Source organism: Lipotes vexillifer, unplaced genomic scaffold, assembly GCF_000442215.2.
Source record: "Lipotes vexillifer unplaced genomic scaffold, Lipotes_vexillifer_v1.1 scaffold422, whole genome shotgun sequence".
NCBI lineage: Eukaryota > Metazoa > Chordata > Mammalia > Artiodactyla > Lipotidae > Lipotes > Lipotes vexillifer.
The window spans coordinates 1438629-1461391 of NW_006779087.1; the positions used below are offsets into that span (position 1 = coordinate 1438629).

The 22763-nt window shown below is 41.1% G+C and overlaps 1 protein-coding gene and 1 non-coding gene across 4 annotated transcripts in view; both read right to left on the reverse strand.

Moving 5' to 3' along the window:
• The window catches only part of LIMA1 (LIM domain and actin binding 1), an 87209-nt gene that overhangs the window by 28621 nt on the left and 35825 nt on the right, over positions 1-22763 (reverse strand). For 2 of the 3 annotated variants that reach the window (XM_007452292.1, XM_007452291.1), the window contains exons 3-4: positions 14099-14144; positions 4045-4509 (exon numbers count right to left, since the gene is read on the reverse strand). In XM_007452292.1, the coding sequence (XP_007452354.1) occupies positions 4045-4509; positions 14099-14144 (511 nt within the window). Of the gene's footprint in view, positions 1-4044; positions 4510-4550; positions 4666-14098; positions 14145-22763 lie in introns of those variants that run through there. The other variant, XM_007452293.1, reaches the window with a different exon arrangement.
• TRNAG-GCC (transfer RNA glycine (anticodon GCC)) lies at positions 14498-14570 on the reverse strand. Its single transcript has one exon. It is a non-coding gene; the product is annotated as a tRNA-Gly (tRNA).

Genomic DNA, 22763 nt, shown 5'->3' on the forward strand with positions numbered 1-22763 from the left:
ATATATATATATATATATATATATATATATATATATATTGGTTTAATCCTGACCCAAGCAAAAGACAATACTTTAAGTAGGTTATGAAGGTAGAAATACACCTTCCAAATATTTGGTCTTTATTCTCCTTTCCAAGGATTTGTGTGAACCAAATAAGTTAGGAACCAAACAAAGAATTGAGACTTAAGGAGCCTGTCCCTACATTGTTTGGTGATTTGAATAACTGCATCAAGGCCTTTGAAGATTATGGATTCAAATGTCAACATGATGATAACTGAATATTGGTTATAACTGCTTGATCAGCTTTCTCATAAAAGAATGCCCAGAATAGTTACTCTGGCTACCTAAAACCCAGACCAACATATACATGGAGCTAGGGATGCTAAGCCACATTCAATGTATGTCACTGGGGGGGTGGGAGGGGGGCTTCTTTTTCCTCATAACTTATAGGTTACATTAATCCATCCACTGCTCATTTGCTCATAGGAATTAGAAGTATCATGTTCAACTAAAACATCTGACCAGAATAACCTATCTATTCCCCAAAGGTAGAGGATAAGTGAGGAACAGCCTTTAATCAGTTCTCATTATTTATAAGTTATTTGAGTTCTAAGCTTCTTTTCTCCTTTTTATTAAATAAACACTACAAGCCAAGTCATTGTGCTGACCACTGGGAGATAAAAGCATCATTACTTTGCAAGAATTATAGACTGGGGAGTGTACAAATTCATACATGACTATTAAAGAAAGCATGATATAAGTGGCCAAAGAGAAGTAAAAAGAAAATTCTACAGGAGGGTCAGGAGGGTGAAGGTAATTTCATCTGGGAGAAAACTGAGGTAGGTCTCACAGTCTTCGTAGACCTTGAGGAGTAAGATTTCAAGAGGTAGAAATTAGGGGAAAGATATGACTAATTTAAAATGAGGAGTAATCCAGGGTTTGAGTATAAGATTAGAGACTGAGTATGAGACTGGAAAGGTAGGTTGAGCTCAGACTGCAGAAGACCCAAATATTAAATATGGATTAATTCTGAGATATCCAGTTTCTGATCAAGGGAATAACATAATTTACAACTATGTTTAAAAAAATAAATAGCAACAGTCTGGAGGATGGAAGGGAAGAAAAAAATGAGAGGCTAATAGGAAAGGTTGCAGCAATACCACAAGGCAAGATGTAATAAGGCTAAACCATAGAAGTAGATGTGGGACCTCTTGGAGAGAATGGCCCATACTTGAGAGATGTGTAGACTTATGTAGATGGCTTAGTAAGTGACTGACTGAGAAGAGGCAGGCACAAAGTAGAACTCATCCCAAGCTTTACAGACCAGGAGATGTGGTGAATGGTGATGCACTAAGGGACACCAGGGGTAGAGCAGGTTTTGGTTGGAAAGATAATGGATTCTTTTTTAGCCTTCTTGAATTTGAGTGCTTAAGGGATATTCACAAAGAGATGTGTGATCTGGCAGGCAACCACAAAATTGGGGCTGAAGCTTGGGTTAAGAATTCAAGATTAGAATCTAGTTTTGGGATCCGTCTCTTGGAGTCCTGGAAAGAGATGAGACTATACAGGGAGGGAGTAAAAAACAGGACTGCAGAGAAGAGATCAGGAAGAAAAGTAGACAAGAACAGAAACCATCTCAGACAAAAGGGAGCAAGAGAGACTAAGAAAAGTAGAACTCAAGCCAATTAACTTGGCCTCCTGTAAATAACTCTGATAAAAAGATTTAGGAGATAAAAGATTTAGATCATGAATTTCCATTATCTATGTGCTGTTCAGCTAGTTAGTTGAGATTTAGACCAGTTCTTTAAAATTCTATTATGGAGACAAAGATTCACATGATTTGTACCTAATATATGCATTTGTCTCACAGAAGTACTAAATTTTTAGCTCTGAGGTAATCATTCTTACTTGTATACTCTTGCTCCGAAAGGGACTGCTAGTGTCTCCACCGTATTTCTCAGAGCTTCCTTCCAGAGATCCAATTATGTAACTTCCTGATTAAAGCCTTATCCATATTAAAGCTGAAATTATGATAACAATAACCATAACCTAGTTTCAGACTAATCAGTTATTCATTAAACTAAGGTAGAAAAAACTTTTTTTTTTAACAGTTTTACTGAAATACTAGACAAACATTTTTAAAGTAATCTAGACTGTTTCCAACATGGGTAATGATGCTTATTTAGAAGCAGCTATAAAACCAAGGGCAGCTGTGTTTTACATTCCCTAAGCAGTCCATTAAATGACAAATGACTATTTAATCAGGAAGTTTAAAAAGCACCTCCACCCAAAAAAAAAGCCCAGGTCAATCTTAGAACCCCTCCATCTTCCTAGACCGTTAGCAATCAGGCTGAGTGCCAGTCTGATCTGGTAGGATCTTTCTTTATATGAGAATTTTTTTCTCTGCTTTGACCAGCCACAAAGAGACAGGCTTGTTCTGGCCCATCTTTCACTAGACATTTACGAGAAAAAAGTCTCTCACCAGATCCTTACACATAATCAGCATTTTGTTTGCTGCAGTCCCAATCATTTTCTACCTTGGGCCAGTTTTGACATGTAACAGCCTTTTGCACTGAATCTACATTGTGTGTGCTGCCATGACATCAGCCATCCTGCCCCTAACAGGGTCTGGGAGGAGGAGACTTACAATGGTGCTTTGACTCACAATAAAGACCCTTCCTCTCTATTTAGGATTTCTGACATTTTTTCCTTCCATTTAAAATTCTTCTTCCCATTTAAATTTTTTTAAGTTTTTTTTTTTTTATTAAGACCATAAAGGGGAAAGAGGGAGTTGGCAGGCCTAGAGGACTCGAAATTGAGAGGGATGAGAGTTTAAGAAAAGTCATAAAATGCTTTGTGGTTACATCTCTTGCCAACTGGTTTCAGTGTTAAAACAGAGTAAAAACTCATGCAGAGAAAAGGGTTCTAGCTTTGCAAATCTTTAAAAATTCTTTCTATTGATACATCCTCAAACAGATGATCGCTGAACACTAAAGACCTCTTCCAGGTAGAAGAGCAACAGGCACCGCAAGATACAAGACGAGACGGCTACATCACACCAAACATAACTGAGGATTCTAGGATAAGTTATCTAATTTTTACCTCAGAAGAAATGCTTCATACCATTACTTCACAAATGTAGAAATTTGGGCCAATACTTAGCTGAAAAAAAATCTGCTTTCCCATCTAAACGGAATCTAGAGTAAATGAGGGCTTTGCTCCCCATCAGATCTGTTTATTTCATTATAATGACTGTTGTAACTAAACCAACCCCATGTACAAAGCCAGATATGCAGGAAAGTATGAGAAAACTGGAAAAATTTACCAGCTCTGCGGCCCCTGGATTGTGTTATAAGTCACCAGCATATGTAACTCATTTTCTAGTTAAGTAATTCCCTCTGGGGACCTGGTCTGCACTCCACATGAAGGATCAAGTTTCATTAGCAGTTGTAGGAAAATGCAACCCTCTGTATTTGCAAGTCAAAACTCCTGAAGGCTACGGCTAGTCTGGCTATCTTCATTGATTTTTCCTGGGATAGGATTTTAGCTGATAGAAAACATTTGTTGGAGGGCACAGATGAGGAAGTTGAGAAGAGAAAGGATTCAGCTAGCAAGGAGACAACTAAGCCTCAGTCTTAATGTTAAACTCTGGCCTTAACACTCAGCCTGCAGCTGTGTCCAGGCAGAGAGAGATTCAGCAGTAATTCCACCCCCCTAAAGCTACAAATGACAAAAGGCACAGGAAGACAAATTAAAAGGGCAAGCATACAAAAACACATAACCCAATCAGCATCAAACTCTTCATTTCTCGATATTGACCTGAATCCCAGTGTGCACTTGATTTCATGTGAAATTGGGTCACACTCACAAATCTTAGCATCTCTGTAAATAATTCGAGACTTTTTATTAACTACTCGTCTAACTTGAATCAAAAAACATACTGACCACATACTCGCCATTACACAATCCGTCTAGACTAGAAAAACAGCTTTGTTTAGCTACTTGAATTGGCTTTTTCAAGCTTTAAACCCACCCAATCCTTACCTTGGTTTGAGTTGGTTCACCTTTCTCAAACATCATTTTAAGCCTGTTCAGCGGAACGTTGTATTTCTCTATTTTGTTTGCAGCTTCTGCATTTTCACTTATTTCGGGTTTTCCTACTTCATGCCTGGATTCTCCCAGACAATTTTCCATTTTTTTACTTTCTGCTGATTGGTCTCTAAGATGCTCACTGTCCTCGATGCGGGGGTACGGATACTGAATAAGAGCTTCAGGAGGCGATTTGATTCTAGGTCTGGGGTGGACTCGTTCCTCTTGGTCAGCCTCGACCCCAGAGGCAGAGCTGTTTGCCACTTCAGCGGGAGGAGGGTCGCCTCTATGCCTGACCTCGGTGCTGCTGTTTCGCACGGAGTCAGGGAGAGAGTCTGCTCCCAGCACTGGGTTCTCCCACTTCTTCTTTAACACCGTCAGGTTCCCCCTTCTAAAGTGCTGGGGGAGATTTTCAGTGTTCTAGAAGAACAAAAAGTGAATGCCAGTTACAACTTGCCTGCTGAAACATTCAAACATGCTGTTCTTTGTAAAATGAAAGTTAAAACTCCAAGCTGCTCCCGGTCCACTGTCGTTTCAGACAGCTGTGAACAGTTACAGCCCTGCCACATGGAGAAAGCATCCACTGCAAGAGAGGGAGAGGGGAAGAGAGAAAAAGTCAGGAGCTAAAGCAGGAAGTGATAAAACAGGATAGCCTTATAAGGACAAAATGAGAAGAAAGGAGAGCTCAGATCTAATGATAGTTACATTGGAGACAAGGGATTTTTATCCAGAGATTAATGGGGAAAACAGAAAGAAAAAGCAAAATACCAGTTACTTTAAACCCTGTAAATATGCACTAACAAATGTTCATCATTGAGATATGGGAACATATGTATATGTATAACTGATTCACTTTGTTATAAAGCAGAAATTAGCACACCATTGTAAAGCAATTATACCCCAATAAAGATGATAAAAAAAAAAAAAGTTCATCCTTACGTGCCACAAAATCACATCCTGGCTGGGTTTTTTTCTTCTAAATGAGACAAAGATGCAGTATAGCTTAAACTACACAGTACCAATAATTGTGGACAGTAGCATCAAGAATTGAAACTCTTTGTGGAAATTTAAAGCAGCCATCAGACTTTTACATGTATATATCATCATATCCGACATAATTTACATGAACAGTCAAATTTCCACCAGACTTTTACATGTATATATCATCATATCCAACATAATTTACAAGAACAGTCAAATTTTATTTTTTACATAAGAACCTAATCCTTTTTTCCCCCTGTACTTCTCTACATGTTTGTCCATGTATAAATCCTCAGTTTTCAGAAAATTTACTATTTTCCAGATCTTTTGGTTGAAAAATACCCAGGCTTCATACGAAACACTACTACCACCCCCTCTCTTGATGGAAGGACACACATTTACACATCTAAGACAATTCTCTTTCACGTGGGTCAAACTGGAATTAATTTGTACATATAAGACAGATTGAAAACAACCTGGAAAGTGTCAACGTTGTTCCGCAATAATAGAAGAGACATGCTGGGTGAAGTAAAATTCAATGTCCCGGACTCTGAAAGCACTCCTAAATAAATTAAGCAGCAGCACCTTCCCAACAAATCACAAACTCCAGTACCTTCTTGCCCTCCATTCCTGTAGTCTGTGGCTCACCGGTCTTTCAACTAAGAAAGGACAAACCACCTAGGACTGAAAGACTCTGGGGTATTAAACAGGATTAGCAGCTATATTGGGAATTAAGTCTCTCACCATATTACTCTTCTGAATACACTCTGAGAGCCACTTCATCAAGTAGCACCAAGGCATGGAAAAAAGAAAGTTACAGAAGAACAACTGCTTGATATTTGTGTTTAAATCTTAGCTGACAAGATGCTTCATTGGGGGAAGCATGTATGGACCAGAAATGTAAGCAGCAAGAAAAGTTTTCTTGTTGGAAAAGAGAAAATTAAAAAGCTGGTGCTACCTTAACTGCCAGAAGCACTCTTGGCTCTGTGCACCCTCCTGAGACACAATGGATGAGTCATCTGGGTCTCCAACTTCACCTGCTCTGCCCTGCCTAAACAGGAGGCTTGAGAATCAAAGTGGCATTTTGCCTTGGTAACTGGACACTACTTTTCTCAGAGACATATCATGTGATCGAAGTATATTTATTGACATGCAAAGATGCTCATAAGATACTTTTGAGTGAATAAAGCTAATTATAAGACATCATGGGGGGCTTCCCTGGTGGCGCAGTGGTTAAGAATCCACCTGCCAATGCAGGGGACACGGGTTCAATCCCTGGTCCTGGAAGATCCCACACGCGGTGGAGCAACTAAGCCCACGCACCGCAACTACTGAGCCTGCGTGCTATAACTACTGAAGCCAGCGGTACTAGAGCCCGTGCTCCGCAACAAGAGAAGCCACCACAACGAGAAGCCTGCGCACCACAAAGGGTAGCCCCCACTAGCCACAACCAGAAAAAGCCCGCATGCAGAAACGAAGACCCAACACAGGCAAAAATTAAAACAAATAATAATAAAATTAAAAATAAACTTAAAAGAAAAGAAAAAAAAACACAGCATGGGGAATTCCCTGGCAGTCCAGTGTTAGGACATGGAGCTTTCACTGCTGTGGGCCTGGGCCTGGATTCAATCCCTGGTCGGGGAACTAAGATCCCACAAGTCACGGCCAAATATTAAAAAAAAAAAAAAAAAAAAAAAAAAAAACACAGCATGATCCCATTTTATAATACACATATATGTTTCTAAATATAAACATAGAAAAGTAGTCCGGAAGAAAAGACATCGGGATGTTAACAGGTTGACGCGGGCATTTGTATTTTCTTCTTCTTTTTCTTTTTAGGATAAATGTGCTTTCATTGTGTAATAAAAATGAATACAAAAATAAAATTATGCATCGTCTTCATATCACAAGAAAAAGGTTCTATGGAATATCAAATAATTTTGATGTTACTTGTAAACAGCTTGAAAGCTGTCATCTCTACTTTACTTGTGATGACCTGGAAGAGAGGGATTTGTGTGACGGAGTACCAGCAATGTCCCAAACAAGGACCTGGGTGGAGGACATCCCTGAGCGGGGCATCTTAACAGAGGTGTGAATGTGCTCTTTTATTAAAAGGAGTTCTTAAGGATACAAGTTCAAAAGTGCTGGGGTGAGGACAAGTAGGGGAGGGGTAGCGCTGTAAGGTCTGACAGCATTAAAGGCCCCAGAACTTGCCGTCACTCCTGGCAGCACCACCCAGATCATGCCAGCTTTCCAGGCCTTTAGAGCTTGAGGCAAGCAAAGATGGGGCAGAAGCAGTGGCTACAGTCTTTCTGGGGAAGAAAGGGAAGGAAGAAGGCACAGAACAAAAGCTAGAGCTGAAAGCAGACCGGGCAACACAATGAAAAGAGTACTGGACTGAGATAGCCTGGGTTATCATTGGATAGTGGATTATGGGCCACTTACATTTTCTTCTCTTTTTTTATCTGTATTTTCTTTTTAATTAATTTTTAATTGAAGTATAGTTGATTCACAATATTGTGCTAGTTTCAGGTGTACAGCCAAGTGATTCAGTGATTTTTTTTTCAGACTATATTCCATTATAGGTTATTACAAGACACTGAATGTAATTCCCTGTGTTATACAGGAAATCCCTGTTACTTATCTATTTTACGTATAGTATCTGTATTTCCTACAATGAACATGCATTACTTATATAATCCAGCTCCATCCAGCCAAATGACCCTGGGCAAGTTTCTTAATTTCTGGAAACTTCCATACAGGGCTACTGTGGAGAATAAATGAGATTATATTAAAGCACATAATGTAGTATTTGACCAGTAGCGGTGACTATTATTAAATGAGTGGCCCTCCCCACTCCCCAGCCATACCTCACAACGGTGATCAACCGCAGTAGCCAGTCATCTCTCAAATCCTGAACTTGGGTTACAGTCACTTACTGTTCTTTCTACTCTCTCTACAGTGTCTACTGTTTCAGAGTAGGGCTGGGGTGGGGGGTGGGGGGGCTACAAAATAAGGTGAAATTTTAGTCGATGTCATTTGTGTCAGGGTTTTAACTTTTTCCCAAGTATTTTCCTAGAATAAGGCAGTGGGAAGTCAAGGAGGGTACAAGTTTTCAAGGGCCCCATTGGTTGCTGGACTACCACATCCTCCTTTTCGAGATGACATCCAGCATGCTGCTCATCCTATCCAGCAAGGCTGAGAATCTCTGCAGACACTGCCTCTGGACCATAACTGGCTGCCTAAATCCGGATCAGACACACTCAGGAGATGCAACGCAGTGTCCTTTCTGCAGGAGCATTCAACTTGGAAAGGGCTTTAGATAAGTCCCTTCCTCTCTTTGGGTCTGTTATTCCACCCACGAAATGAAGAGGCTGGGTCAAATGAGCTTTAACGTTGAAATCTTGGCAGGGGAATCTTCATCTTAAAAGCAGGAGGATATTTGGTAGAATACAGCAGTGGGGCTAGAAACACGGACTACCTGGATGTACAGCCTCCAAGGGAGGGAATAAATTCCTAGGCTAAGAGCTTCTCAGAAAAGTGGTAGCCAGTCATTATGGAGATGAATGCCCAAACAGCACAGATTTCAAGAAGTGGCATATCCCATGCTTAAAAGGAACCTGAAAATATAACTGATGGTCGTATTAATGGTCTGTGTTTCTGTGTCCTAGATGCAAGTGGAAGAGAAAAGGAGGGCTGAATTTCTGGGAATCCAAGCTATCACGTAACCTGATCCTAGTATTTGCTAAAGGAACAAATTTACCCACTTGCTCCTGAATGTTTCTCTACCTTGCTTTCCATGAATATTCTTTCACCTGGAGTATTCAGGTGAGTACTCTTTCACCTGGGGAGTCACCTCTGTAAATTTATATGTACATTTCTCCCATTCTTCAGGAGACAAATTAGGTCTCTTACAAGTCTGGTGGATCTTAAAAGCAACTGTCTGTCATTAATGGAAAAGCTGGTAAGATTTGAATATAGTTTGTGGTTTAGCTGACAGCATTGTACCGATGTTAATTTCTCAGGTTTTATAAACGTAGCACAGTTATAGAAGATGTTAACATTAGGGGAGGCTAGGTGGAGGTGTACGGGAGCTCTCTGTACTATCTTAATAACTCTACTGTAAATCCAAAATTATTTTAAAATAAAAAATTTGTTAAAAGAAAGTACCATCCTTCAACTTTGTCTTCTTCCAGCTATTGCTGTCTCCCACATTTCACAGTTAAGGGTCTTGAAGGCACAGTCTTGTGTAATTGCTATTTCCACTTGACTACTTTCCATTCCCTCTAATTCTACTACCAAAACACTTCTGAAGTAGCACCAATCAGGATCACCAATTACTTCTTTACATTTTTCATTTCATTATCTTTTTTTTTTTTTCTTTTTGCGGTACACGGGCCTCTCACTGCTGTGGCCTCTCCTGTTGTGGAGCACAGGCTCCGGACGCGCAGGCTCAGCGGCCATGGCCCACAGGCCCAGACGCTCCACGGCATGTGAGATCCTCCTGAACCGGGGCAGGAACCCATGTCCCCTGCATCAGCAGGCAGACTCTCAACCACTGCGCCACCAGGGAAGCCCCCATTATCTTATTTTTAACTTATTACTTTTCTCAATTACAAAAGTAATTTTAAAAACTTATTGCGGGGGAGGGGAGGGCTTCCCCAGTGGCACAGTGGTTAAGAATCCGCCTGCCAATGCAGGGGACATGGGTTCGAGCCCTGGTCCGGGAAGATCCCACATGCGGCAGAGCAACTAAGCCTGTGCACCACAACTACTGAGCCTGCGCTCTAGAGCCCGTGAGCCACAACTACTGATCCAGCATGCTGCAACTACTGAAGCCCATGTGCCTAGAGCCCATGCTCTGCAACAAAAGGAGCCACCACAATGAGAAGCCCGTGCACCGCAACAAAGAGTAGCCCGCACTTGCCGCAACTAGAGAAAGCCTGCACACAGCAACGAAGACCCAACGCAGCCAAAAATAAAATAAATTAATTAAAAAACCCCAAAACTTATTGGGGGGGGAAGTCATAGTCAATATAGGAATGTATATTTGCCTTGAATATATGCTTTAATTTTCCCTATTTCACCTCCCCACTCCTCCCAACCAAGATATCCACTGCCAACAGTTTGGTGCACATGCTCTCAATTTTTTCCTTATTTTTATACACTATCTGTAATGTTTTTCTACAAAATCATACTACAGTTACTATTCTGCACCTTGCTTTAGTAAGTAATGTGCTTTTAAGACCTTTCCACGTTACACAAAATCTTAACCACATAGTATAATATTATATATAACATATATGAGGACTTCCCTGGTGGCACAGTGGTTAAGAGTCCACCTGCCAATGCAAGGGACATGGGTTCGAGCCCTGGTCCAGGAAGATCCTACATGCCATTGGAGCAACTAAGCCCGTGTGCCACAAGTACTGAACTTGTGCTCTACAGCCTGCTAGCCGCAACTACTGAGCCCGCATGCTGCAACTACTGAGCCCACACGGCTAGAGCCCGCACTCCGCAACAAGAGAAGCCACCGCAATGAGAAGCCTGCGCGCCACAACGAAGAGTAGCCCCCGCTCACCGCAACTAGAGAAAGCCCGCGCACAGCAACGAAGACCCAACACAGCCAAAAATAAAATAATCAATTAAAAAAATTTTATATATTACTATAATGGATGTAGGTACCATAATTTACTACTACCCCACCGATGGATATTTGCATTATTTCCAATGTTTAAGTATTACAAAGAATCCTGCAATAAATATCCTTTTATTTTATTTCACTAGTGAGTTTCTCTCAATGATTTGTCCTAGAAGTAGAATTGTAGGATCAATGCGTACTAAACATATTTAATATTTTAGTAGGCATTGCTAATTGACTTTTCACTAACAGTGGATGAGACTATTCCTCACATGCCGAAGATTATCGATCAAAAACATCTGCCAACTGTTTAGGTTACAATTTATATCTCACAGTTGCTTTATATTTGATTATTAGTGAGGCTAAGCATTTTTTGTACATTTATTGTTTCTTCTTTAATTACCTGTTCACACCCTTTTACCTTTTAACTGCCAATTGCAAGGGGCACTTCTGTTTTATTTGATCTCTCTATAGCATCTGGTGTTACTGACCACTCCCCGCTTTAACAAAATTCCTTCCTTCCACGGTTTCTGTGACATCCCTTTTTCCTAGATTTCTTCCCATTTGTCTGGCCACTCTTCAGTTTTTTTTGTTTTTTTTTTTATAGGTTTCTCTTCCTCAGTCCCTCCCTGAGGATTGGTGGGGTCTCTCAAGGTTCTGCCTTAGGTTATCTTCTTTACCCACTTTATGTATTTTTCTATAGATGATGTCCTCCTTCTGGTTTCACCCACCAGCTGTCTGTTGATGATTCATGCCCTATTAACTCTAGCTAGATATCTCTCCTTACCTCTCAGTTCTACCTGGAAATCCTATAGACATCTTAAATTCATCCTTGTCTAAAGCTGAAGTCTCGCCCCTCCTCCGTTCACTCCTCACTCTTTAATCTGTTTCTTTTCCTGAATTCTCCATCTTGGTGAATGGGACAATTATCTTTTCAACTGTCCAGTGTGCCTGTTCTCTTAGGCCTCCATGCTGTGCACGTGCTGCTTCCTCCGCCACTCCTTTTGCCCCCTTTGCTTAGCTAATTCCTAGTCATCCTTCAGGCTCAGTCAGGCACTACTTCTGGGAAGTCTTCCTTGACATGTCATAGTCCAGGTTATGAGTCCCTCCGAAATTCTCCCCCAGCACCTTGAATATTTCTTTAATATGGTACTTATAACACTGGGATTATAAATTCTACTTTCCAAACTCTAAGCAGTTCCTTGAAGGCAGGGACCACATCTTAGTCCTCTTTGTGCCTTCAGCACCTGGCACATAAAAGATGCTCCATAAATGTTCATCCATACTTGTGGTATCAACTTTTGTCATCCTACTGTCTTGAACCTAGTCCAATCAGGCCTTTATCCCATCACTCTCAAATAGCACAAAGTGACCAGTGACCTTCATATTGCCAAATTTGATGGTCAGTTCTCAGCCTATCTGTGTGTTTGACTCTGTTGATAACATGTCTTTTAGAAACACTTTCTTCACTGGACATCTGGCACTCCGTTCTCTTATTTCCACTCTGCTATCTCACCAGCTGCTCCCTCTCAGTCTCCTTTGCTGGTTCCTCCTTCTATCTCCAACCTTTAAGCAACAAGGTGCCCCTGAGCTCCGTACTCAGACCTCTTTTCTAGCTGTACTCACTCCCCAGGTGATCTCATGCATCTCTTATCTTTACAAACCACTGATACTTTGATACACACACATCTCATCTCCAGGCTGGATCTCTTCCAATTCCAGATTTGTACATCCAGGTTCCTATTTGACCTCTCCACTTGGATGTCTTAATAAAGAATTTTACATTTAACATGTCCAAAACTGAGCTTCTAATAAACATTTCCCCTTCCCTAAACCTGCTTTTACTGTCATCTTCCCCATCTCAATGGCATTTTTCCTGGTGTTTGGGCCAAAAGCATTGTTGCCATTCTTTTTCTCTACCTTCACTATAAATCCTGCCACTTCTCGTCACCTATACAGCTACTATTCCAGTCCAATCCATTATCATCTTTTGCCTAAATCACTGCAGTTGTCTCGTAATTTGTCTTCATGCTTCTGCCATTGCTCCTCTAGTCTCTTCCTCCTCTTTAAAAAATTTTAGTCAGATCACATTGCTCCTTTGCACACAAACCCTCCAAAGGCCCCCATTCGATCAGAGTTAAGGTCCAGGTCCTCACAATGGCCCTACATGACATTTCCCTTCCTATTCCTCAAATACACTTAGAATGTTCTTGCCTCGAGGCATTTGCATATGCTCTTATCTTCTGCCTGAAGTATTTTTCTCCCTAGCTCATATCCTCAGATCTCTGCTCAAATCTCTCCTTGACCACTATACTCATCCTTCTTACGTGCTTCATGTTGTTTCATACCTGACACATCTTTATTGTCTGCCTCTCCCACCAGAATATAAACTCCATGGTGGCAGAGATATAGTCTGTATTAGTGCCTAAAGCAGTGCTTGGCATATAGTGGGTGCTCTATGAATACTTGCTAATTGAATAAGTGAAAGGAAAAAAAAAGAAGGAAGAAAAGAGAAAGGGGAAAAATAACACGCAAGAGAGAGAAGGAGGAAAGAAAAGAAAACAGCAGTTGAGTGAAATGATGGCAAGTTTTCTTACAGTGCACCAGAGGAGATCCATTCTCGAATTACAGGAAAATTAAGTCAAAGACCCGTCAGCATTGCCTCCTTAGAGAAAACAAAGTGACAGGGGCATGTTATGTTCTAATTTAAATAGGTTAGGTACTGAAAGCTGCCAGGAGGATGTTTTTGTAATGCCAGCCAAATTAAAGAATTCTTGCCCAAATATGTGAGGTTTTTTTCCCTCATACCATTAAATCAAGTAAGATCTCAAAAGAAAAACACTATCCAGCCCAGCTGGAAGTTAGCCAGCGGGAGAGTACAAATGGGTATGAGCTCAGAGCTGGTTCTGAGGTTTTCACCTTTGGTGGATCCTGCAGCTAAGAAACTTGCTAACTAGACCGGGTCAAGAGGTTTGATTTAAACAAAGAACCCAGGGGGAATGACAACAGCTGCACAGCTGCTACCACTTAAACGCAGAGAAACATTCTGGTTGTTTGATTTGGAAAAAAGGAAACAGCCTGGGAAGCCCTGTAGCCTAATTTGAGCAGAAGCAGTAAGCCATTTTATAACCACAAGCAAAGTACTTGGCTTTCTATCCTTAACTCAGGAAAGAAAAAGTGGCTCAAAAGGAGAACCTCAGGGAAAAAATAAGATTCTCTGCACCTGAGCCAAGTTCTCCTGAGCAAATGATTCACCAGTCAGACCAGCTGGCACAAATGCCTGGCTCAGCTGACTCGGAGCCCACGCCCCGCAGAGGCTGCAGGTGGCTGAGCCACGTGGGCTCTGCCTGTGAAGTTCCACATGTCCGGGGCCTTCCGAATACTTACACTTCTCCTCTTTTCCATGTTTGCTTCTTCAGCTGCTTTCTGGTACCTTCAGAGAAGAGGGGGAAGAAAAGAGAACGTCCTCAAATTAAACTTATATTTTTACTCTTCCAGACTTTAAGAAAACCACTTCTGCACACCTATCTCTGCCAGGGATTATCTTTAATCAACTCTATCAGAAGAAGCAGAAAATCAGAGCAGCCCTCACTTCCTGCACTGTTGCAGTCATCTGCTCTAAGAGAAAGATCCAAGACAATGAGGTCAAATGCTGGTAAACAACTGGATAGAACAGAAAGCCTAGGGCTTTTTCCTGTTTTTTAATATTTATTTATTTATTTATTTGGCTGCGCTGGGTCTTAGTTGGGGCCTGCAAGATCTTTAGTTGTGGCATGCTGGATCTAGTTCCCTGACCAGGGATCGAACCCGGGCCCCCTGCATTGGCAGCGCAGAGTCTTAACCACTGGACCACCAGGGAAGTCCCAAGCCTGGGGTTTTAAAGTCCCAGTTTCATCACTTATTCACTGTGATCTCGAGCAAGTCAACCTCTCTAAGCCTCAGTTTCCTTATCTAGAAAATGATGTACTATAAAGCTGGGAAGATTAAACAAGATCACATGCATAAAAATGCTTTGGAATTAGTCAAAGGATATATAGCATTGCATTAGTCCTAGGTTGCACATTTCCTCCCCATTCATGACTCTGAAATCTTACATTCCTGTCGGCCAAATGATCAAGAGGTAGTCACACTGCCTGTATGTGTGTGAACTTAGTCTATGCTGTTGGTACTGTTGATTTTGCTCAGTTAAATGTATTTGATGATACTATACATGTTTTAAATGCCACTTAAATGTTTTTAGAGAGATTACACTACGATTTGCCATTTAAAGAAAACTTGTCTTACTTTTTATAACTTATGTGTAAGAGTGATATGTGAGAAAAGTTTCTGTGCTAAGCAAGCATTGGTCCTTTTAATTAGCAGTATTTTTGCCTTAGTGATGCATAAAATAATGGCCCAGCCTACAGTCAGTGGCATCTTAGAGTTGATAAATAGGCTTATATAATGTTATTATTTTAATTTTATTATTACTTTCATCATTTTATTTTATAACTTTTATTACTTGCTCAGAAGATCCCTGAGAAACAACTGAAGTCCCAGGGCTTTTCAGGGGGGATCAGGTTTTCTCCATTTGAAGACAAAGAAGGCTTGGGAGGTCCAGGTTACAGCAAATCTCCAAACCACTAAGAACCATCTTAACCTGGCTTCCTCAGAGCCTCTGAGTCAAGCACTGAAGGCAGCACCATCACGTGGAGAATCCCCACCGCGTGCCTTCCTTGGGCCTGCATGCCTAGAACTCACCAACCCAACCCTAGAAAAGGGCACATTCAACGGGCCATTTGTTCCTGCCTTAAGGTAGAATTTCAGAATTCACAAGGCATTTGGGCAAGGAAAAGGAGATGAGACAAAAAAGGTAAAGAGCAGTATGGGAAAGGGCCCATTCCTCTACCAAAACCAACGTTCAACTCATAAATACCTTCACAAGCTCAGAACTTCCTTATTGTGTGTGTTAAATAGAACAACTTCATCCAAAATGGAAGCCAGAGGGAAGTCCTAGATCTGGCACCATTGCTTACCTGCTATGTAACCTGGCTTATATCACTTCATTTACTTGGGCCTCACTGACGAAATTAAGTGTATCTGAGAGGATTTCTAAGGTCTCTTCCAGTCTTATTATTGTTTAAATTTTAACAGTAATCAGATATCAGTGTCTCATTCACCAGGCTGGGTAATACGCTGAAACTGAGCAGAACTTTCTTATAGGGTAGGGTGAAAGGACTTCCAAATTTTTCTGGGATTTCACTGACCATAGGTTATGGAAGAAAATGGGATTAGAACTGCTATAAATCAAATGACAAGCTAGAAAGATATTTGAAACTTACATTACAGACAAAAGGCTGATTTCCCTAAAATACAAAGAACTCTTACAAATCAATAAGAAACTGATAAACAACTTAATAGAAAAATGGGCATGACTATAAACATACAGTTCACAGAAAATATCAAATGACTCTTAAACAGAAAATAAGAATGTTCAGCCTCAAAATAAAAATTCAAACAACACTAAGAACATTTTTTATCCATCAAGTAGAAAAAGCTTAAAAAAAAAAAAACACTAACATATTGAGGGTAAATTAATAAAACCTCTATGGAAGGCATTTTGTCAATTTACAAGAATTACAAAAGTACAAATGTTACGATTCGCCAATTTTATCTTATAGGTATACTCACACAAGCAAAAATGACTTTTACATTAGATTATTTGTCATAGCATTAAATGTGATAGCAAATGACTGAAAACAACCTGAATGTCCATTAACAGAGGACTGGTAAATAAATTATAATGTATTCATGCAATGGAATACTATGCAACTATATAAATAACAAAAGCACGGTGGTAATGGTTGCACAACAGTGTGAATGTACTTAATGCCACTGAAATGTATACTTAAAAATGGTTAAAATGGTATATTTTATATGTTAATATAAAAGGTAATATGTTATGTACATATTACCAAAAAGGTAATATGTTATGTACATATTACCAAAATTAAAAAAACAACCCAGTGTGATACTGGCATAAAGACAGACATGTAGATCAATGGAATAGAATAGAGAGCCCATAAATAAACCCTCACATATATGGTCAAAGGATTTCAACAAGGATGCCAAGACCATCTAATGGGGAAAAGACAGTCTTCTCAATAAATGATGTTGGAAAAACTAGATATCCACATGTGAAAAAAAGATCTAAGTATAAAAGTTAAAACTATAAAATTCTTAGAAGAAAACAAGGGCAAAGCTCTATGATATTGAATTTGGCAATGATTTCTTGAAATGACACTAAAAGCACAGGCAACAAAAGAAAAAATAGATAAATTGGACTTCAGCAAAATCTGTAAACCAAAGGACACCATCAAAAGAGTGAAAAGGCAACCCATGCAATGGCAGAAAATATTTCCAAATCATATATCCGATAAGGGATTAACATCCAAAATATACAAAATTTTAAAATAATAACAAATATTGCTCAAGAAATATGTTCTAGGGAATTCTCTGGTGGTCCAGTGGTTAGGACTTGGCCCTTTCATTGCCAGTGGACCCGGGTTCAATCTCTGGTTGGGGAACTAAGATCCCATGAGCTGTGCCGCGAGGCCAAAAAAAAAAAAGAAATATGTTCTAAGCACTAGAGAAAAAGTAGTGAAAGAAATAACCAAAAGAGACACAGTTCCTGCTCTCAGGCAGCTTATAGCTTAAATATTAAACACGTACATGCACACAGATGCACACACACAAATATATACACATACATACACACACATATATAGTGTAAATCCTTCAAAGAAAAAGGACAGAGTATTACTATTTTTTTATTTTTTTATTTTTTTTTGCCGTACGCGCGCCTCTCACTGTTGTGGCCTCTTCCGTTGCAGAGCACAGGCTCCGGACGTGCAGGCTCAGCGGCCATGGCTCACGGGCCCAGCCGCTCCGCGGCATGGGGGATCCTCCCGGACCGGGGCACGAACCCGTGTCCCCTACATCGGCAGGCGGACTCTCAACCACTGCACCACCAGGGAAGCCCAGGATAGAGAATTACTAAACAACCTAACAAAGGAACCAAATTGAGAAGGTGGTGGATGGGGTGTGTATATGTGCGTGCGTGCGTGCGTGCGTGCGTGTGTGTGTGTGTGTGTGTGTGTGAAGGAAAGCCTCGCTGAGGAAGTGACCTTTAGGCTGAGATCTGAAGTTTGATCAGAAGGAGTCAGCCAAGCAAAACGAAGCAAGAAAAGCATTCCAGGCACAGAAGAAGAGCACACACAAAGTCCCCAAGGCAAGACAGTGTCTCATGTGTATAAGATATACAAAGAACTCCAATGTTGCTGAAGCACTCTGAGATAAAGGCAGAGGTCAGGAGATGATGCTGGGAGGCAAGGGCTTTGCAGGCTATGCTAAGGATTTTGAATGTAATCTTAGGTACAATGAATGGTCACTGACCCAAGCCATGTTTTTAAAAGAGCAGTGGATGCTGTTTGAAGAATGGACTGGAGGGGGCTGAGAATGGAGGCAGCAATAGTGAGAGAAGATGCTGGCTTGGTCCAGGGTGGTGGCACTAGAGATAAAATGAATAGGTTTGAGGTATATTTCAGAATCAGCAGGATTGGTAATGAGGAAGATGAAGTCAAGAATGACTCCCAGGGGGCTTCCCTGGTGGTGCAGTGGTTGAGAGTCCGACGCCTGCCGATGCAGGGGACACGGGTTCGTGCCCCGGTCCGGGAAGATCCCACGTGCCTCAGAGCGGCTGGGCCCGTGAGCCATGGTCGCTGAGCCTGCGCGTCCGGAGCCTGTGCTCCGCAACGGGAGAGGCCACAACAGTGACAGGTCCGTGAACCTCCCCCCGCAAAAGAAAAAAAAAAAAAAGAATGACTCCCAGGTTTCCGGCAGATGAGTCAATGGAAGGAGGAGCAAAGTTGGGGATGGGGAAGACGAAGAGTTCAGTGTTAGCCGTGTTAACTAAAGCATCCCCTTGGTGGTGGCAGCGATTAGATACACGTGTCTAGAGCTCGAAAGAGAGATCTGAGCTAACAATATAAAGTTAGAACTTGTCTGTCCACAGATTATACTAAAGCCGTGAAAGTATATGATATCATCTATGAAGGGTGCGTAGTGCAAGAAAAGGCCCAGAACTCAGTCCTGGAGACTCTAACATTTAGCAGTCAGAACATGAAGAAGAGGTGATAACAGAGAATGAGAAGGAACAGATGGAGGTATAACAGGAAAACCATGAGACTCCCAGAGAAGCCAAGACAAGAAAAAATGTGGGAAGAAGTGGTAAGGGGTCATCTAAGACAAAGGCTAACAAACATCTCCTTGATTTAGCAACATAGAAGTCTTTGGTAACCCTGGCAGTCCTCTTCCATTATAAATATAATTTATTAACCCATAGTCCTTTTAATGGGCATTTGGATTATTTCCAGTTATCCATCATTACAAATAGTGCTTTGCTGAATGGCCCTGTACATATATTTTTTTCCCCACTTGTACTACTGTATCTGTCTAAGAGTCCCTAAAAATGGAAATGCAGAAACACAGTGGATTATAGCTAGAAAGAAACTTAGAACTGGCCTTGAACTTATGTTTCCACACCCCTTGGGTAATCATCTACTGTATATTACAGCAATAATATAACATATGAAAGCTGGAGTCAATCAGCAGACAGGTTTATTCTTAGCCAATTGTTCTCCAAGGCAAGGAGAACAATTTACACTGTGATTAGTTGGATAAATAAGCTCAGAGGTTCCCTTCCCTTTACTGTCTTAACAGAAACGTATATTTAAAGAAAGATCAAGGTAGTTTCCATCTTTAGTCCTACCCTTTTAGCACTGAGGCATCTGTAAGATACAGGTGTATACACCGATGGTTGTCTTGAATTGTTTTGCAACTCCCACTCAAATATCACCACCCTTTATTTGTAATCAAGTACTTGCTAAATAGTAGATACACACCACTACTAGCGGTGGGGAAAGGTTCCACGCCACTGCTTTCTTCCAAGTTAGGTCCTTGGTACTTTTACATTTTGACTCTCAGAATGCTAAGAGACGCTGAGGTATAGTACTTTCCCGAATTAAGTGTTAGATCAGGATTCAGGACTTAGACTTTTCTCAAAGACGCTCAGAGCAACTAGCATTATTCTGACAAAAGATGTGAAGGTCACTGGATAGGGGGAGAAGTGAAGGCATTTTAAAGATACAAATCTGAGGGAAAAAATATTTGCCATGAGATTTCTATAATTAAAATCTTATCCCTTTTCCCTTCCCAGATTTTCTTGTCCTCCAGTCTCCTCTTCACACACAGAATTTAATCTTGCAACTGCTCCTTAATGCTCAGCTGTGAGGCAGGCAGCTGATGGAGGATGCTAAAATTATCTGGGGAGTAATAACAGTGTCTCAACCTTTTCTAAGACCAGAAAACAGAGTTCCTGAGCCATGACTCTTGCTTGTATGCCTTCAAAGAGAGCAAAGGTCTCACTGAGCCAAAAGAGGAAAAAAGAAACTCCCAAGTTTTAGGAAATGTATTTTCTTCTGGAATAATTTCACCACCAAAATGTTACAGAGAAGCAAAGAAGTTAACCAGGGAGATCTGAGGGTCACATTTTTTCTTAATGAAGGAAAAACAGTTACAGAAAACTAAATATAAACACTGTTCTTTCTTGGGACTGTGGAATGGGTAAAGTTATAACAAGAGTGGGAGAAGCAGTGACAGGAGGGCAGGCACGGTGGTGGAGGGATTAAGTGTCCTGGATTAAGCTCTGCCACTATCTTGGATGTGATCTTTAGTAGTAATTGCTGGACCACAAGTTCCTTATTTGTCAGAGGAATGGGACAAAGGTTAGCAGTAGTTCTTTTTTGTCGGAGAATCCTCTTTTCAAATGATAACTTAGAACCTCACATATAAAAGGGATCAAAGCAGGACCGCTGGGGTGGAAGGTCACAGGCTCAGCCCTTTAGATCTTCCCGTCTTCCCAGAACTGGCCCCTGAGGTTCCTCTGAAGAACTCAATTAAGATAGTTTGAAAACCGCTGGGCTAGATTCCCTTCAACTCCAAAAATACATGAGTCAAAGAGGAACCTTCTGCAAGGAAACCGAATTCTACCAAAAGAGTCAAATTTTAATCAAGCAAAGGATTATACTACGCTGCAGTCATTTGTGAGGGAAACCAAAGCTAGCTGTTCAAACTGACTGTTCAAGAGCATCCTCCTTACTCAAATTTAATGCTTTATATAGTATAAAGGTTTAGTAAAAGAAATAAGTCTGGAGTTGTAAAGCACTCATAAGACACAAGCTGTGATGCTAGAAAAATTACTCTTATGTATATATCCATGTAAAACATTATCAACAGTTAGAAAGTAAAGCCCAGCTAATCTTACAAACAGCAGCCAGATTAAGCTTCCTCCAAATACCATTTTTATATTAGTCTCTGGTCACAAACCTCCTGAGGTTTCCTACAGTCTCTTAACTAGGCTTGTATAGGATTTATTAATTCCAAACCCCATAAAAGAGATCGTTTCAAAATAAGAGAAAATCAGGTCAGTTGTGTTAGAAGTAAAAATTAATGTATGTTTTGTGGAAAACAATCCTGCAATCTGCTTTGGGAACCTACTGTGTGTGAATCCTCAAAGCCTTAAGCAGTGTCGGCAATATGTCTCCACCAAGTACGAAACCTGGAGAAGGAATCCGGGCTCTGATTCTCTGGTTTTCACTGTCTTAAGTGCACATCATGTCCTGTCCCATTTCTGTGTCTTACCTCCTATCACTCCCCTTCCTCTGCAATGTCACCACCACCATCCCGGCCTACCAAATAAAATTCTATTCATCCTTCAAAACCAGTTCAGTAGTAGGACCTATGCATCAGAAGAAAAATACTAGACAGAAAAAAATCAAAATATTAACTTGGGCAGGTTACTCTCTACCCCTCAGTGTTCTCAACTATAAGACAGGGATAATATCCCTTCCTCACATAGTTTTTTTGTTTTGTTTTGTTGGCCATACCATGCAGCATGTGGGATCTTAGTTCCCCAAGCAGGGACTGAACCCGAGGCTCCTGCAGTAGAAGTGCGGAGTCTTAACCACTGGACCACCAGGGAAGTCCCTCCCTCATATAGTTTTTATTAGGATTAGAAATAGTATCGATTTCCATCAAGAGCCTAGTGTAGTACCTGGCACATTGATTCTGATTAATGGCTTCAGGATTTACAGTTTTGCATAACTGCCATTTGCCTTTATAACCTTTGTGGATAAAAGACAGTCACCCTACTATTCTATGAGAAGGTGGCCTCTTAAGGTCCCTTTGCACCTTCTCTCTGCAAGATTAAGAAGCCCCTAAAATGAGCAGCTTTTTCCAACTTCCTCTCATCAGTGCTTCTACAGGACCCAAATCCTCTATCTTGAGAATTGGCTGGAATGGACAATGACAGAATAAAACAGTGGGATGGGAACTGAGGAAGGGGTGAGAGTTTCACTGAGGTGACTGACCGAGTTAGGCAGGGAAGGAAGTGAAGCCAGGAAGGGGACTGACATCCATGGGCTGGGTGTCCCGGTTTGGCCAAAGAGCAGGGTCAGTGGGAATAAGAAAGTGGAACAAGTAGAAAAGGAGGCTCTAATCAGAGAGTAGGTTTTCCAGATGCACATTTCCGAGGTGGATTCTGGGTGATGAAAAGGTTGGGACTAGACGCAGGGCATGGGAGACAATGTGCAGTTTGAAGAAGTAGGGAAGAACAAGAAATGACGAGTCCGTGGGAATTCCCTGGGGGTCCAGTGATTAGGACTCAGTGCTTTTACTGCCAGGGCCTGCGTTCAGTCCCTGGTCGGGAAACTCAGACCCCGCAAGCCATGTGGTGTGGCCAATAAATAAATAAATAAGAAATGATGAGTCCAAAGTATCAGACAGGTCATTTATGTAGGCCAGTGATTCTACACTGGGGGCACTACTGGCCGGGACATTTGGAAATGTGTGAGAATCTTATTGGGGTCTCTCCCCCACTTTTTTTTGGTTGCCACAATATCATGGGGTACTACTAGCATTGGGAGGAAGGCGAGAAGATGAACATCCTGCACAA